Here is a 15,620-nt window from a genome sequence, read left to right on the forward strand (position 1 = left end):
TGTAAGTGACAAGGTATATCAGTATCACAAGAGCTACTCCTTTGGTACAAAAGGCACATGGGACTGAGGTGGCCATTCTCTCATGGCAACTTGCTTCTGGAATTGAGCTGATTCTGGCTGCATTTTGCGGGGGGGGGGGCGGTGGCTGTCACAAATATGATGTCTAAAGCTCACTTACAGTATGATATGCTTTATGTAGTAGTGCATGAAAGCAAGCTTCTAGGGTGATCAACATAGCCTAATTGGGCATATTCGCCAAGATGCCCGAACTATACTTGCATTCACTTAGCTGGCAAAGAACGTGGGGAGCTGTCTTCATGGTCTGGGCCAACAAAGAGCCAGATGTAGAACTGTACTAGCTGCTACCAGGTCATGTACTGGTCACATGCAATATGGTGCTGTCATAGCTAGTGACAGTACTGTTCAGCTGAGGCCTCAAACCTACATCTATCTCCTTCCAGGCATGCTGCAAAGTTGTCCTATGGGGATTGTGCCATGCCATGGCAAACAGAGCCACTATTTTTGCAACCATCTGATGCAGCTCCAGCTCTACTTCAGCAGCAATCAAACAGGTGCTAGGCTGCTGTGTCATTTACCGTGGGACTTGTGCCTGCACATAGTGTTTCCTTAAAATTTAGTCTGTCACTCTCTCCCTTCATATGTGGCAAAAGCTTCAATGGGTTGAAAAGCCTTTTTAGCCTTTCCTTAAGCTGCTAAGACTTTTGTCCTCTTATTCCAACACTTCCTTTTAATTCTCTGCATCCCTTTAAATTCACCTTCACTTTCATGCAATTTTTTTCTTTCACCACCCTTCCTGAGCTTCCTGTACACATCTAAATTTGCACCAGGAGCTAGGCATAATTATGATTTTGAGCTGAACACAGAAATCTATGTGCAAACAGCACACTTCACTGTGAGTGAGCTTTGCATCCATTTCTGTAAACTGATCCTGTATTAGAAAATCTATTTTGTCAGCTCTGGTTAAGGAGTGAGCACCACAAGCGTGATCGATTGAATGACCTTCTGTGCTGTCATTTCTATCATAGAATCAGAGAAAGTTACAGCACGGAAGGAGACCATTTTGGCCCATCGTATCCGTGCCGGCCAATAAAGAGCTATCCAGCCTAATTCCACTTCCCAGCTCTTGGTCCATAGCCCTGCAGGTTACAGCACCCCAAGTGCACATCCAAGTACTTTTTTAATGTGGTTAGGGTTCCTGCCTCTACCACCCTTTCAGGCAGTGAGTTCCAGACCCCCACAACCCTCTGGGTGAAGAAATTTCCCCTCAAATCCCCTCTAAACCTTCCACCAATTACTTTAAATCTGTGCCCCCTGCTTTTTCACCCCTCTGCCAAGGGAAATAGGTCCTTTCTATCCACTTTATCTATGCCTCTCATAATTTTATACACCTCAATGATGTCTGCCCTCAGCCTCCTCTGTTCCAAGGGAAACAGACCCAGCCTATCCAGTCTTTCCTCATAGCTAAGATTCTCTACTCCCGGCAACATCCTTGTAAACCTCCTCTGTACCCGCTCTAGTGCAATCACATCTTTCCTGTAATGTGGTGACCAGAACTGCACGCAGTACTCTAGCTGAAGCCTAACTAGTGTTTTATACAGTTGAAGCATAACCCCCCTGCTCTTGTATTCTATGCCACAGGTAATAAAGGCAAGTATCCCGTATGCCTTCTTAACCACCTTATCTACCTGGCCTGCTACCTTCAGGGATCTGTGGACATGCACTCCAAGCTCCCTTTGTTCCTCTACACTACTCAGTGTCCTACCATTTAATGTGTATTCCTTTTCCTTGTTAGCCCTCCCCAAATGCATTACCTCACACTTCTCCAGATTGAATTCCATTTGCCACTGTTCTACCCACCTGACCAATTTATTGATACATTCCTCCAGTCTACAGCTTCCTTCTTCATAGAAACATAGAAGATAGGAGCAGGAGTAGGCCATTCGGCCCCTCGAGCCGGTTCCGCCATTTAATGAGATCATGGCTGATCATCCAAATTCAGTAGCCTGTCCCTGCTTTCTCCCCATATCCTTTGATCCCTTTAGCCTTAAGAAATATATCGAACTCCTTCTTGAATATATTTAATAAGTTGGCCTCAACTGCCTTCTGTGTTAAAGAATTCCACAGGTTCACCACTCTCTGGGTGAAGAAATTCCTCCTCATCTCAGTCTTAAATGGCTTACCCCTTATCCTTAGACTGTGACCCCTAGTTCTGGACTCCCCCGCCATCGGGAACATCCTTCCTGCATCTAGTCTGTCTAGCCCTGTTAGAATTTTATAAGTTTCAATGAGATCCCCTCTCATTCTTCTAAAATCTAGCGAATATAAGCCTAATCGACCCAATCTATCTTCATACGTCATTCCTGCCATCCCAGGTATCAGTTTGGTGAATCTTCGCTGCACTCCCTCCATGGCAAGAACATCCTTCCTCAGATAAGGCGACGAAAACTGCACACAATACTCAAGGTGTGGTCTCACCAAGGCCCTGTACAACTGCAGCAAGACATCCTTGCTCCTGTACTCGAATCCTCTCGCTATGAAGGCCAGCATACCATTTGCCTTCTTAACCACCTGCTGCACCTGCATGCTTACCTTCAGCGACTGGTGCACAAGGACACCCAGGTCTTGTTGCACTTCCCCTTTTCTCAATCTATTGCCGTTCAAATAATAATTGTCTTCCTGTTTTTGCCACCAAAGTGGATAACCTCGCATTTATCCACATTATACTGCATTTGCCATGCATCTGCCCAATCACCCAACCTGTCCAAATCATACTGGAGTTTCTCTGCATCCTCCTCACAGCACACACGTCCACCCAGCTTTGTGTCGTCTGCAAACTTGGAGATATTACATCTAGTTCCCTCGCCTAGATCATTAATATATATTGTGAATAGCTGGGGTCCTAGCACCGATCCCTACGGTACCCCACTAGTCACTGCCTGCCACTTGGAAAAAGAGCCTTTTATTCCAACTCTTTGCTTCCTGACTGCCAACCAGTTCTCTATCCAAGTCAGTACCTTACCCCCAATCCCATGTGCTTTAACTTTGCACGCTAATCTCTTATGCGGGACCTTATCGAAAGCCTTCTGAAAGTCCAAATACACCACATCCACTGGTTCTCCCTTATCTATTCTACCAGTTACATGCTCAAAAAATTCCATTAGATTAGTCAAGCATGATTTACCTTTTGTAAATCCATGTTGACTTTGTCCGATCCTGTCACTGTTTTCCAAGTGCTCTGCTATAACATCTTTTATAATGGACTCTAGCATTTTCCCCACTACCGATGTCAGGCTTACCAGTCTATAATTCCCCGTTTTCGCTCTACCACCTTTTTTAAATAGTGGGGTTACATTAGCTACCCTCCAATCCATGGGAACTATTCCAGAGTTTATAGAATTTTGGCAGATGACCAGCAATATCAACCACACAGCCGATTTTAGTTTCATCTGCAAACTTCTTAATCATACCCCCTATATTCAAGTCTAGATCATTGATATATACCACAAAAAGCAAGGGACTTAGTACTGAGCCCTGCGGATCCCCACTGGAAACAGCCTTCCAGTCACAACAACACCCATCAACCATTACCCTCTGCTTCCTGTCTCCGAGCCTTTTTTGAATCCAACTTGACACTTTGCCCTGGATCCCATGGGCTTTTAACTTCGTGACCAGTCTGCCATGTGGAACCTTATCAAAAGCCTTGCTAAAGTCCATATAAAGTACATCAGGCCATCTAACTGTAAGGTCGACGTTTCTTACAAGGACAGCATCCTAAATAATTTCACATTTTTAGGATGTTGCCGATATTTTATATATACGGTATCATCGATCTTTTGAAGCATTACACAAGGGGTTGTGTGAAAGTGCTCTTGGGCGATATCGCAAAATGGACAATAGAGAATCAGCTGCCCATTTTACACCCCGCTCGATTATCTTTTTGATTGAGGTCAAGACCAATTTCACTCCCAGGGAATCAAGACCAAATGCAGTCTTAAGGGGAAGCAGAAATAGAAGGCAGGGGCACTTGTACCAGGGGATGCACTTTAAAGGCACACATTCTGTCCTTATTTTTATGATTCAATCATAAATTCCTATGTCCACATTTGTAATGGAAACTGCCCATGGAAACTTGCCACATTGTAATTACAACCTCCACCAGTGGTGGCGATACAACAGCTCCACTACAGTGTGACAAATTTAAATAGGCAGCTTCCAGTATAAATGAGCCATAACACCTATCACCTCCCATCTGAAAGGAAGGATGAAAAGAAGAAAAAAACAGAGAGCATCAGAAGAGGACAGGCAAGAGTTAAGAGAAGAAAAACAGAAGAAAGTGAAAAAGACAAAACCTGAGGAGAAGCGACAGAGAGTGAGCGACAGCAGAGTACAGGAGAGACCATATTCTCTGCCTCATTGTGTGAATTGCCATCGAAGATCAATTAACATATGAACATACCAAAGGTAGGCAAGCAAATATTCTCTGGCCCTTATTTTGCTTCTCCAGCATATTTCTCAGAGTAAGGTATGTCTAAAGTTTTAATTAGTCCAAAAACAAATTTGCTACTGTCCTAATTTTCAGTTGTTCCATGTGTAACAGTTTAATTGATGACTCTTGTAATTCTAGCTGAACTCTTTCAAAAAGCAACTAGAAAATAAGAACAAGTCTATTGAAGAATTGAATCAGGAGGTATAAAACTTTGCAGAATATATATAATAGAGATGCTAGACAATATAGTGTTAACTCTTTAAGTACAAGAAGTGTTTTTCAAAATGGGGACAGTTTTTTCATATTTTTTTGTAAAAATAGAATTAAGGAAATGTACATAACCATAGAATATTTCTCAGTTTCTTAAGTATTAGACATAAGGATTGATTCAGCGATGAAGCAATCTAAGTGCACCCATGCATTCTGGAAGGGTACCTCACTGAATCAGGGAAGCAGACCTGAGTATCAAAATTGTATGGCATGAGTTCAATGACGCAAAATTATTCAGCTTTTTAGAGGCCTTGCAAAGAGCATGTCATTGTCTCTTTACACCTCATAATTTCATACAATCCTGTAAAAATTGTTCCCGCACTAAAGTCACCAATTGTTTACACAGGTCAGTCCTTTAGTGCTGCTTGTCCATTTAAAAGAGGCACTACTGCAGCTTGGTGCTGTGGTCTCTGGGAGTTTATTCAAAAAAAATTTGAGTTGCTTTTTTATGAAGCTATTATACTTCATATATATATCTTATGAACCCATTGTACCTTTAAGTATACAATTCGCATATACATTTTATGAGGGAGTTTACTTCTTTACAGGTGTGTTGGACTGTATATTACTGCATGTGTAGCAATCTTTTTGCACTTTTTTGATATCTGTTTCTGCATTATCCTTAGTACATCAGTTACTGTTGTAGGTAGGTGAACCCGCACCTCCTGACTTATAATTCCAGAATCCGACTTGAACCCCTTCCGGGTGGAGTAAAATGGTCAAGGCTCACAAACTCAGTACAACTCAGTATGCTTTTAACTATTTATTGTACTACAGTACAAATAACATACAAACGTCAATGCACTATTCTCTTATAACTCCAAACAATACTAACATACACCATTCCCTTTAACTATTTAATTTCACACCACGCACCCTGGCAATCAAGTGGAGGAGTCTGTTTCCATCTGTATGGGTGATCAAACCGTCCGCAGTTTTCCTTGCAAGTTGCCCTGTTCCCTTTCTAAACGCACCCTTTTGATCAAAACCCGTGACAATAGATTGACGCAAACCCTTCCCTTTTGATTGTACCATCTTACTCTCATTTTTCTGCCATTCTGTTCGATTTCAAACCATACAATACCAAAAGAAATGTCTTCATCCTGTTTGATGTTCAACCATTATCACACAAAGAAATGTCTTGAATAGACACTTCTTTGCTCATCAGTTTGAAAGGTTAGTGAATAGGTTTCAATCCAACGACAAACCTGGCATTAACATTTCCAAAATATGTTCCTGACTCGGTGGAACCAATTGTAAGTCTGGTTAACAGCTGGACCAAGGAGTTTTGCTGGACAGGATAGTCAGTTAAATTTACACAAACACAATTCCTTGGTTAGCATATTCATGAAGTAAAAAAAAGTTTTGGCTGTGGTTCTTATGCTGTTTAATCCAGAGCATGTATTACAAATTACTTTTAAAAGTCTCATTGGTTCCTCATGTTATGCTAGGGTACGAAGTTTAGTCAGTTTCTTATGTTTGGTCAATTTCACAAAACTACCTTTACAGTACAGCCATTTACATAAGAACATAAGACGTAGGAGCAGGAGTAGGTCATTTGGCCCCTCGAGCCTGCTCCGCCATTCAATAAGATCATGGCTGATCTGATCTTGGCCTCAACTCCACTTCCCTGCCTGCTCCCCATAACCCTTGACTCCCTTACCATTCAAAAATCTGTCTATTTCCACATTAAATATATTCAATGACCCAGCCTCCACAGCTCTCTGGGGAAGAGAATTCCAAAGATTCACCACCCTCTGAAGAAGAAATTCCTCCTCATTTCCGTTTTAAATGGGTGCCCCCTTATTCTGAAATTATGCCCCCTAGTTCTAGATTCGCCCACGAGGGGAAACGTCCGCTCTGCATCTACCCTGTCAAGCCCCTTCAGAATCTTATATGTTTCAATAAGATCCCCTCTCATTCTTCTAAACTCCAATGAGTATAGGCCCAACCAGCTCAACCTTTCTTCATAAGACAACCCCTTCATCTCCGGAATCAACCTCGTGAACCTTCTTTGAACTGCCTCCAATGCAAGTCTATCCTTCCTTAAATAAGGAGACCAAAACTGTACACAGTACTCCAGGTGTGGTCTCACCAATGCCCTGTATAGTTGTAACAGGACTTCCCTACTTTTATACTGCATTCCCTTTTCAATAAAGGCCAACATTCCATTTGCCTTCCTAATTACTTGCTGTACCTGAAAGCTAACTTTGTGTGATTCATGTACAAGGACTCCCAGATCCCTCTGTACCTCAGCATTTTGTAATCTCTCCCCATTTAAATAATAATTTGCTTTTTTATTTTTCCTACCAAAGTGGATAACCTCGCATTTTCCCACATTATACTCCATCTGCCAGATTTTTGCCCACTCACTTAGCCTATCTATATCCCTTTGGCGATTCTTTGCATCCTCCACACAATTTGCTTTCCCACCTATCTTTGTATCATCAGCAAATTTGGCTACATTACACTCTGTCCCTTCATCCAAGTCATTAAAATAGATTGTAAATAGCTGAGGCCCCAGCACTGATCCCTGCGGCACCCCAGTAGTTACAGTTTGCCAACCTGAAAATGACCCATTTATCCCGACTCTTTTATGTGGCTCCTTATCGAACGTCTTCTGGAAATCCAAATACACGACATCTGCTGGTTCCCCTTTATCCACCCTGCTTGTTACATCCTCAAAGAACTCCAGCAAATTTGTCAAACATGATTTCCCTTTCATAAAACCATGCTGACTCTACTTGACTATATTATGATTTTCTAAATGTCCTGCTACCACTTCTTTAATGATGGACTCCAGCATTTTCCCAATGACAGATGTTAGGCTAACTGGTCGATAGTTGCCTGCTTTGTGTCTCCCTCCTTCCTTAAATAAGGGCATTACATTTGCGGTTTTCCAGTCCGCTGGGACCTCTCCAGAATCCAGGGAATTTTGGTTGATTACAACCAATGCATCCACTATCTCTGCAGCCACCTCTTTTAAGACTCTAGGATGCAGGCCATCGGGTCCAGGAGACTTGTCCACCTTTAGTCCCATTAGTTTGCCTAGTACTTTCTCTCTAGTGATAGTGATTGTTTTAAGTTCCCTCCCCCCACCCCATTAGCCCCTTGGTTATCCATTATTGGGATGCTTTTAGTGTCTTCTACCGTGAAGACTGATACAAAATATTTGTTCAAAGTCTTTGCCATTTCCCTGTTTCCCATTATTACTTCCCCAGACTCATCCTCTAGGGGACCAACATTAACTTTAGCTACTCTCTTCCTTTTTAAATACCTGTAGAAGCTCTTACTGTCTGTTTTTATATTTCTTGCTAGCTTACTCTCATAAGCTATCTTCATCATTTTTTTAGTCGTCCTTTGCTGGTTATTAAAAATTTCCCAATCCTCTCGCCTTTCACTATTCTTCGCAACATTGTATGCTTTTGTTTTCAATTTGATACCATCCTTTACTTTCTTAGTTAGCCACGGGCGGTTCATCCTTCTCTTAGAGTCTTTGGGCTAGATTTTCAGTTGCTTGCGCCAGCAGTTAGCGCCTTAAGAGAAGTGATTTTCGGGCGCTATGCGTGTAGCGCCCGGGCGCAGCGCAGTTTGCGCCCCGCCCCAAATTAAGTTGCCCGTTAGCGCCGGCGCAAAGTTTAGCGGCCGCCCGGATGCGCGCGCAGAAAATGATGTCACATCCTCGTGCAACGCCCTTTGGCCGCCCCGAATCCAAACTTCAGTCGGACCGCCCCATTGTGCGGCTGGCGTCCAGAGCGTTTGTAAAATGGAACGCAACACACCCTGGGGAGCGCAAATTAAAGGGCACTCCTCCTGCACTATAAAAGGCAGTCTGCATGTGTTGTGTGGAAGGATCCAGTGTGTTGTTGAGAACGGTGTCTCCTCCACCTCCTCCTCCTCCTCCTCCTCCTCCTTCCCCCCCCCCCCCAGACTCCACATGCACCCTTCCCCTTTAAGAGCTCACTGGCACCAGAGTGTCTGCCGTGCGCTGCGCCCGAGCTCGGGTGTTGCGCTCTGCACCGCCGGCTTAGCGCCTAAAGATAGTAGTGGAACGCCTCTTTTAGCGCTCCACCAACCTCTTAGGGCGAAGCCACTGAATTTCCGGCAACGGGGCGCTACTTTGGGGCGGGCGCTAACTTCGGGCGGGCGCTAAGGTTAGCGCCCCAAAACTGTCTATACTGAAAATCTAGCCCTTTCTTTCTCACTGGAATATATCTTTGCTGAGAGTTATGAAATATCTCCTTAAATGTTTACCACTGCTTTTCTACAGTCTTAACCCTGTAATATATTTTCCCAGTCCACTCGGTCCCTTCATCTAAGTTGTTAATATAGATTGTAAATAACTGATCCTTGCAGTACCCCACTAGTTACTAGATAGATAAGGGGGAACCAGTGGATGTGGTATATTCGGATTTTCAGAAGGCATTCGATAAGGTGCCACACAAGAGGTTATTAAACAAAATTAGGGCTCATGGGATTGGGGGTAATATACTAGCATGGATTGAGGATTGGTTAATGGACAGAAAATAGAGAGTAGGAATAAACGGGTCATTTTTGGGTTGGCAGGCTGTAACTAGTGGGGTACCGCAAGGATCGGTGCTTGGGCCTCAGCTACAGGAAACTTCGCGATATCCGGCACCGATGGGACCGGCGTGATGCCGATCTATGAAAACTTCCAGATAGACCAGCGCTAATGTTGAAGGATACGGAGGTTTTCATCTCCGCATCTGACAACAAATACTGTTGCTTAGCAACAGCTTGTAAACAGTCGGCCCATACCTTGGAAGCATCTCTGTAGCTTAGCAACAGCTTCAGAGAGGCTTTCCAGAGACTGACTGTTTAAAAAAATGCTAGGAGAAGAAAAAAAAAGAAAAAAAACCTAACAAAACGGCTGCTGATTTCTGCCGTTAGATCGAGGTTTCCGGCCATACAACCTCCGGATAAACCAAAGTTTCCTGTATTCACAATCTACATCAATGATTTGGATGAGGGGACCAAATGTAATATATCCAAGTTTGCTGATGATACAAAGCTGGCTGGGAATATAAGTTGTGAAGAGGATGCAAGGAGGCTTCAAAGTGATATAGACAGGCTAAGTGAGTGGGCAAGAACATGGCAAATGGAATATAATGTGGAGAAATGTGAAGTTATCCACTTTGGTAGGAAAAATAGAAAAGCAGAGTATTTTTTAAATGGTGAGAGATTGGGAAATGTTGGTGTTCAGAGGGACCTGGGTGTCCTAGTACACGAATCACTGAAAGTTAGCATGCAGGTACAGCAAGCAATTAGGAAAGCAAATGGCATGTAGGCCTCTATTACAAGAGGATTTGTAGTATAAGAGTAAAGACATCTTACTGCAATTATATAGGGCTCTGGTGAAACCACACCTGAAGTATTGTGTATAGTTTTGGCCTTCTTACCTAAGGAAGGATATACTTGCTATACAAAGGTTCACCAGACTGGCTCCTGGGATGGAGGGATTGTCCTTGAGGAGAGATTGAGTAGGCTGGGCCTATATTCTCTAGAGTTTAGAAGAATGAGGGGTGATCTCATTGAAACATACAAAATTCTTACAGGGCTTGACAGGGTAGATGCAGGAAGGATGTTTCACCTGGCTGGGGAGTCTAGAACCAGGGGTCACAGTCTCAGAATAAGGGGTTGGCCATTTAGGACTGAGATGAGAAATTTCTTCACTAAGAGGGTGGTGAATCTTTGGAATTCTCTACCCCAGATGGCTGTGGAGGCTCAGTCATTGAGCATATTCAAGACAGAGATCGATAGATTTTTGAATATTAAGGGAATCAAGGGATATGGAGATAGTGCAGAAAAGTGGAGATGAGGTAGAAGATCAGCCATGATCTTATTGAATGGCGGAGCAGGCTCGAAGGGCCAAATGGCCTACTCATTTTAGAAAATCATAATATAGTCAAGCAGAGTCAACACGGTTTTATGAAACGGAAATCATGTTTGACAAATTTGCTAGAGTTCTTTGAGGATGTAACGAGCAGCGTGGATAAAGGGGAATCAGCAGATGTCGTGTATTTTGATTTCCAGAAGGCATTCAATAAGGTGCCACATAAAAGGTTACTGCACAAGATAAGAGCTCACGGTGTTGGGGGTAATATATTAGCATGGATAGAGGATTGGCTAACTGACATAAAACAGAGAGTCGGGATAAATGGGTCATTTTCAGGTTGGCAAACTGTAACTAGTGGGGTGCTGCAGGGATCAGTGCTGGGGCCTCAACTATTTGCAATCTATATTAATGACTTGGATGAAGGGACAGAGTGTAATGTGGCCAAATTTGCTGATGAAACAAAGATAGGTGGGAAAGCAAATTGTGTAGAGGATGCAAAGAACCTCCAAAGGGATATAGATAGGCTAAGTGAGTGGGCAAAAATCTGGCAGATGGAGTATAATGTGGGAAAATGCGAGGTTATCCACTTTGGTAGGAAAAATAAAAAAGCAAATTATTATTTAAATGGGGAGAGATTACAAAATGCTGAGGTACAGAGGGATCTGGGAGTCCTTGTACATGAATCACAAAAAGTTAGCTTTCAGGTACAGCAAGTAATTAGGAAGGCAAATGGAATGTTGGCCTTTATTGAAAAGGGAATGCAGTATAAAAGTAGGGAAGTCCTGTTACAACTGTACAGGGCGTTGGTGAGACCACACCTGGAGTACTGCGTACAGTTTTGGTCTCCTTATGTAAGGAAGGATGTGCAGGAGTAGGATAGGTAAGGCAGAGTATTTCCTAAATGGTGAAAGATTGGGAAATGCAGATGTTCAAAGGGACCTGGGTGTCCTTGTACATGAGTCACTGAAAGTGAATGTGCAGGTGCAGCAAGCCATTAGGAAGGCAAATGGTATGCTGGCCTTCATTACAAGAGGATTTGAGTACAGGAGTAAAGAAGTCTTACTCCAATTATATCGGGCCTTGGTGAGACCACACCTGGAGTACTGTGTACAATTTTGGTCTCCTTACCTAAGGAGGGATATACTTGCCATAGAGGGAGTGCAACGAAGGTTCACGAGATTGATTCCTGGGATGGCGGGACTGTCATATGAAAAGAGATTGAGTAAACTAGGCCTGTATTCTCTTGAATTCAGAAGAATGAGAGGGGATCTCATTGAAGCATACAAAATTATTACAGGGCTTGATAGGTTGGTTGCTGGGAGAATTTTTTCCTTGGCTGGGGAGTCTAGAACCAGGGGCCACAGCCTCAGGATAAAGGGTAGGCCATTTAGGACTGAGATGAGAAGAAATTTCTTCACACAGAGGGTGATGAATCTTTTGAATTCTCTATCCCAGAGGGCTGTGGAGGCTCAGTCATTGGGTATATTCAAAACAGAGGTCGATAGATTTCTGACTAGTAAGGGCATCAAGGGATATGGCGATAAGGCCAGTGAATGGAATTGAAACATATAAGATTTTGAAGGGGCTTGACAGGATAGATGCAGAGAGGATGTTTCCCTCGTGGGTGAATCTAGAACTAGGGGGCATAATTTCAGAATAAGGGGGCACCCTTTTAATGAGGAATGAGGAATTTCTTCTCTCAGAGGGTGGTGAATATTTGGAATTCTCTTCCCCAGAGAGCTGTGGAAGCTGGGTCATTGAATATATGTAAGTTGGAGATAGACAGATTTTTGAAAGGTAAGGGAGTCAAGGGTTATGGGGAGTGGGCAGGGAAGTGGAGTTGAGACCAAGATCAGATCAGCCATGATCTTATTGAATGGCAGAGCAGGCTCGAAGGGCCAAATGACCTACTCCTGCTCCTACGTCTTATATTCTTATGTATCCAAATTTGCTGACGATACAAAGTTAGGTGGGAAAGTAAGTTGTGAGGATGACACAAATAGCCTGCAAAGGGATATAGACAGATTAAGTGAGTGGGAAATAGGTGGCAGATGGAGCATAATGTGGGGAAATGTGAGGTTATTCAGTTTGGTAGGAAGAATAGAAAAACAATATTTTTTAAATGGTGAGAAACTATTAAATGTTGGTATTCAGAGAGATTTAGGTGTCCTCGTACAGGAAACACAGAAAGTTAGCATGCCGGTTCAGCAAGCAATTAGGAAGGCAATTGTCATGTTGGCCTTTAATGCAAGGGGGTTGGAGTACAAGAGTAAGGAAGTCTTACTACAATTTTACAGATGAAATCACACCTGGAGTACTGTGTACAGTTTTGGTCTCCTTATCTGAGAAAGGACGTACATGTTTTAGAGGCGGTGCAATGAAGGTTCACTAGATTGATCCAAGGAATGAGAGGATATTTTTGTATGAGGAGAGATTGAGTAGATTGGGCCTATACTCTCTGGAGTTTAGAAGAATGAGAGGTGATCTCATTGAAACATATAAAATTCTGAGGGGGATTGACAGGCTAGATGCTGAGAGATTGTTTCCCCTGGCTGGAGAGTCTAGAACTCGGGGGCATAGTCTCAGGATAAGGGGTCGGCCATTTAAGACTGAGATGAGGAGGAATTTCTTCATTCAGAGGGTTGTGAACCTTTGGAATTCTCTACCCAAAAGGGCTATGAATGCTGAGTCTTTTGAGTATATTCAAGACTAAGAGCGATAGATTTTTGGACTCAAGTGGAATCAAGGGATATGGGGATAGGGCAGGAAAGTGGAGTTGACGTCGAAGATCAGCCATGATCTTGTTGAATGGTGGAGCAGGCTTGAAGAGCCGAATGCCCTACTCCTACTCCTATTTCTTTATGTTCTTATGCTTGAACTGTATTAAACACTAATTAGGCCACAGCTAGAGTGCTGCATATAGTCTCGTCACCACATTACAGGAAAGATATGATTGCAGTAGAAAGGGTACAGAGGAGATTTACGAGAATTTTGCCAGGAACGGAGAATTTTAGCCATGAGGAAAGATTGGATAGGCTGGGTTGTTTTCTTTGGAACAAAGGAAGCTGAGGGGAGACTTAATTGAGGTGTATAAAATTGTGAGGGATCTAGATAGAATGGATAGGAAGGACCTATTTCCCTTAGTAGAGAAGTCAATAAAAAGGGTTATAGATTTAAAGTAATTGGTAGAAGGATTAGAGGAGAAATTTTTTCACCTAGACGATGGTGGGGACCTGGAACTCATTGCCCGAAAGGGTGGTAGAGGCCGAAACCCTCAGCACATTTAAAAAGTACTTGGATATGGACTTGAAGTGCCGTAACCTACAAGGCTACGAACCAAGTGCTGGAAAGTGGGATTAGGCTGGATAGCTATTTTTGGCTGGCGCAGACATGATGGGCTGAATGGCCTCCTTCTGTGCTGTAAATTTCTACGATTTTATGATTTTATTCTATTTCCAGCATTTTCTGTTTTTAATTAGTCAGGTGACCCTGGCTACTGGTCTAAATATGGTTAGCAGCTCTATCGTGACTTCCGACAGGCTGTCAGAACACCATATCAGGTTTCAAATCAGCCCCAAGACAGACACATAGTGGCTTTCATTATTCCACCCAATCTTTTCTCATCCCAACCCTTTTGTCCACAGTTTATTTACTCTTCTAGGAAACCAGGTAAAGGGCCAGCTGATGTCATTCATGGCAAAGTGGGAGGTGATTGATACCAGAAAACTACCCCCTCAATTTTGTGTTTGAAATTTATTCTGCCATGCTCATCACCTGGAGGATTCTGAGTGGGTAACCACCTTTGCACCAGGTAGTCTTTTGGCTGCTGTTGCAATCTAGCAGATTCCTGTGGATCGAGAAAGGTATTATTTGCAGAAAATCCTATTACTATCTGAAAAATTGTGTCTAGGCAAGTTGCTGGCTTCGGGAGATCTTAAGGGCAGACACTGTCATATTTTTTGGCTTAGCCATAGCAACTTTGAGGTTTAACTTTAAGGGTTGCAGCTACCAGGGTTTGCATATCTGTCATTGCAACTACTAAGTGATCCATTTTGTGATTCATCTCCTCACCATACTCCAGAAGTTCATATTTCTTATCAACTACAAACCTCTGCAGTACATGATGATTGTCAACATTTTGTTTAGGACAATCCTGTATGAAGTCTCTTGGTCCCCAAACAATTGTCAGGCATACAGGACTGGTATTTTCTCTGTATGAAGGGAATTGAATCACAACAGAATGCTATCTTCATTTCCTGAAACTGATAGTTGTGCCCATCTTTGTAGTCTTTTATGAAAAAGTGGAATATAGACTGATATTTTAATGATATTTTTCAGAAAGTCTTTCCTAAAGATTTAAATATATGCCTTATTGTATCTATGCATTTAAAAAGTAAATTTAATGCATTTCTAAATGCAAGAGTTTAGAAACCTACATTTAGTCTTATCCTGATAACACATATGCCAAGGTAAATTCTTTCATCACAACTCAGATGTAAATCTCTTTTTGTTACATGACTGTCAGATATTAAATATGATTCCCAGTTGGATGTTCCCAGCATTCAATTTATAGTTTGGAAAATCAGACACTGCAGATGAACGATTTCACAAGCAGTGTTCCCTTCAAAGGCTTTACCTTGGTGGGAGTGCGAGAATCAGTGTTTGTTTAGGCATAAGAGATGTTTTATTATGCTCCTCAATGATATATGTGATTTTACTATCATTCCTCTTGATAGAATAAGAGCTTGAAAAAGAAGTTTATAGAAGAAACTAGGCAGTGCGGTGTTTATAAAACTGAGGTATGTAAATATACAAAGTCCATAACAAATATCTATAGCAGTTCAATTGACTTTATTTGCTATAAAATACAGAAAGTAAAAAGGTTTTAAAAGTTACCGGACTGAGCAGTACAGTGGATAATTAGACACTAAGGCTGGAATTTCTGGGGGGGAGGGGTCAGTGGGTGTGATCTGTGGTGGGTCGGGT

The 15,620-nt window shown here is 42.5% G+C and overlaps 1 protein-coding gene across 4 annotated transcripts in view; it reads left to right on the top strand.

Moving 5' to 3' along the window:
• The window catches only part of sycp1 (synaptonemal complex protein 1), a 698,098-nt gene that overhangs the window by 462,383 nt on the left and 220,095 nt on the right, over positions 1-15,620 (top strand). For 2 of the 4 annotated variants that reach the window (XM_086011629.1, XM_086011633.1), the window contains exons 23-24: positions 4,646-4,708; positions 15,371-15,433. The exons of 1 other annotated variant lie outside the window; for it this stretch is intronic. In XM_086011629.1, coding sequence (XP_085867755.1) covers positions 4,646-4,708; positions 15,371-15,433 — 126 coding nt within the window. The remainder of the gene's footprint in view (positions 1-4,645; positions 4,709-15,370; positions 15,434-15,620) is intronic. One more of the 4 variants, XM_086011630.1, reaches the window with a different exon arrangement.

This window comes from Somniosus microcephalus, chromosome 18 (genome assembly GCF_052327205.1).
Source record: "Somniosus microcephalus isolate GS21.2 chromosome 18, FLI_Smic_1.0, whole genome shotgun sequence".
NCBI lineage: Eukaryota > Metazoa > Chordata > Chondrichthyes > Squaliformes > Somniosidae > Somniosus > Somniosus microcephalus.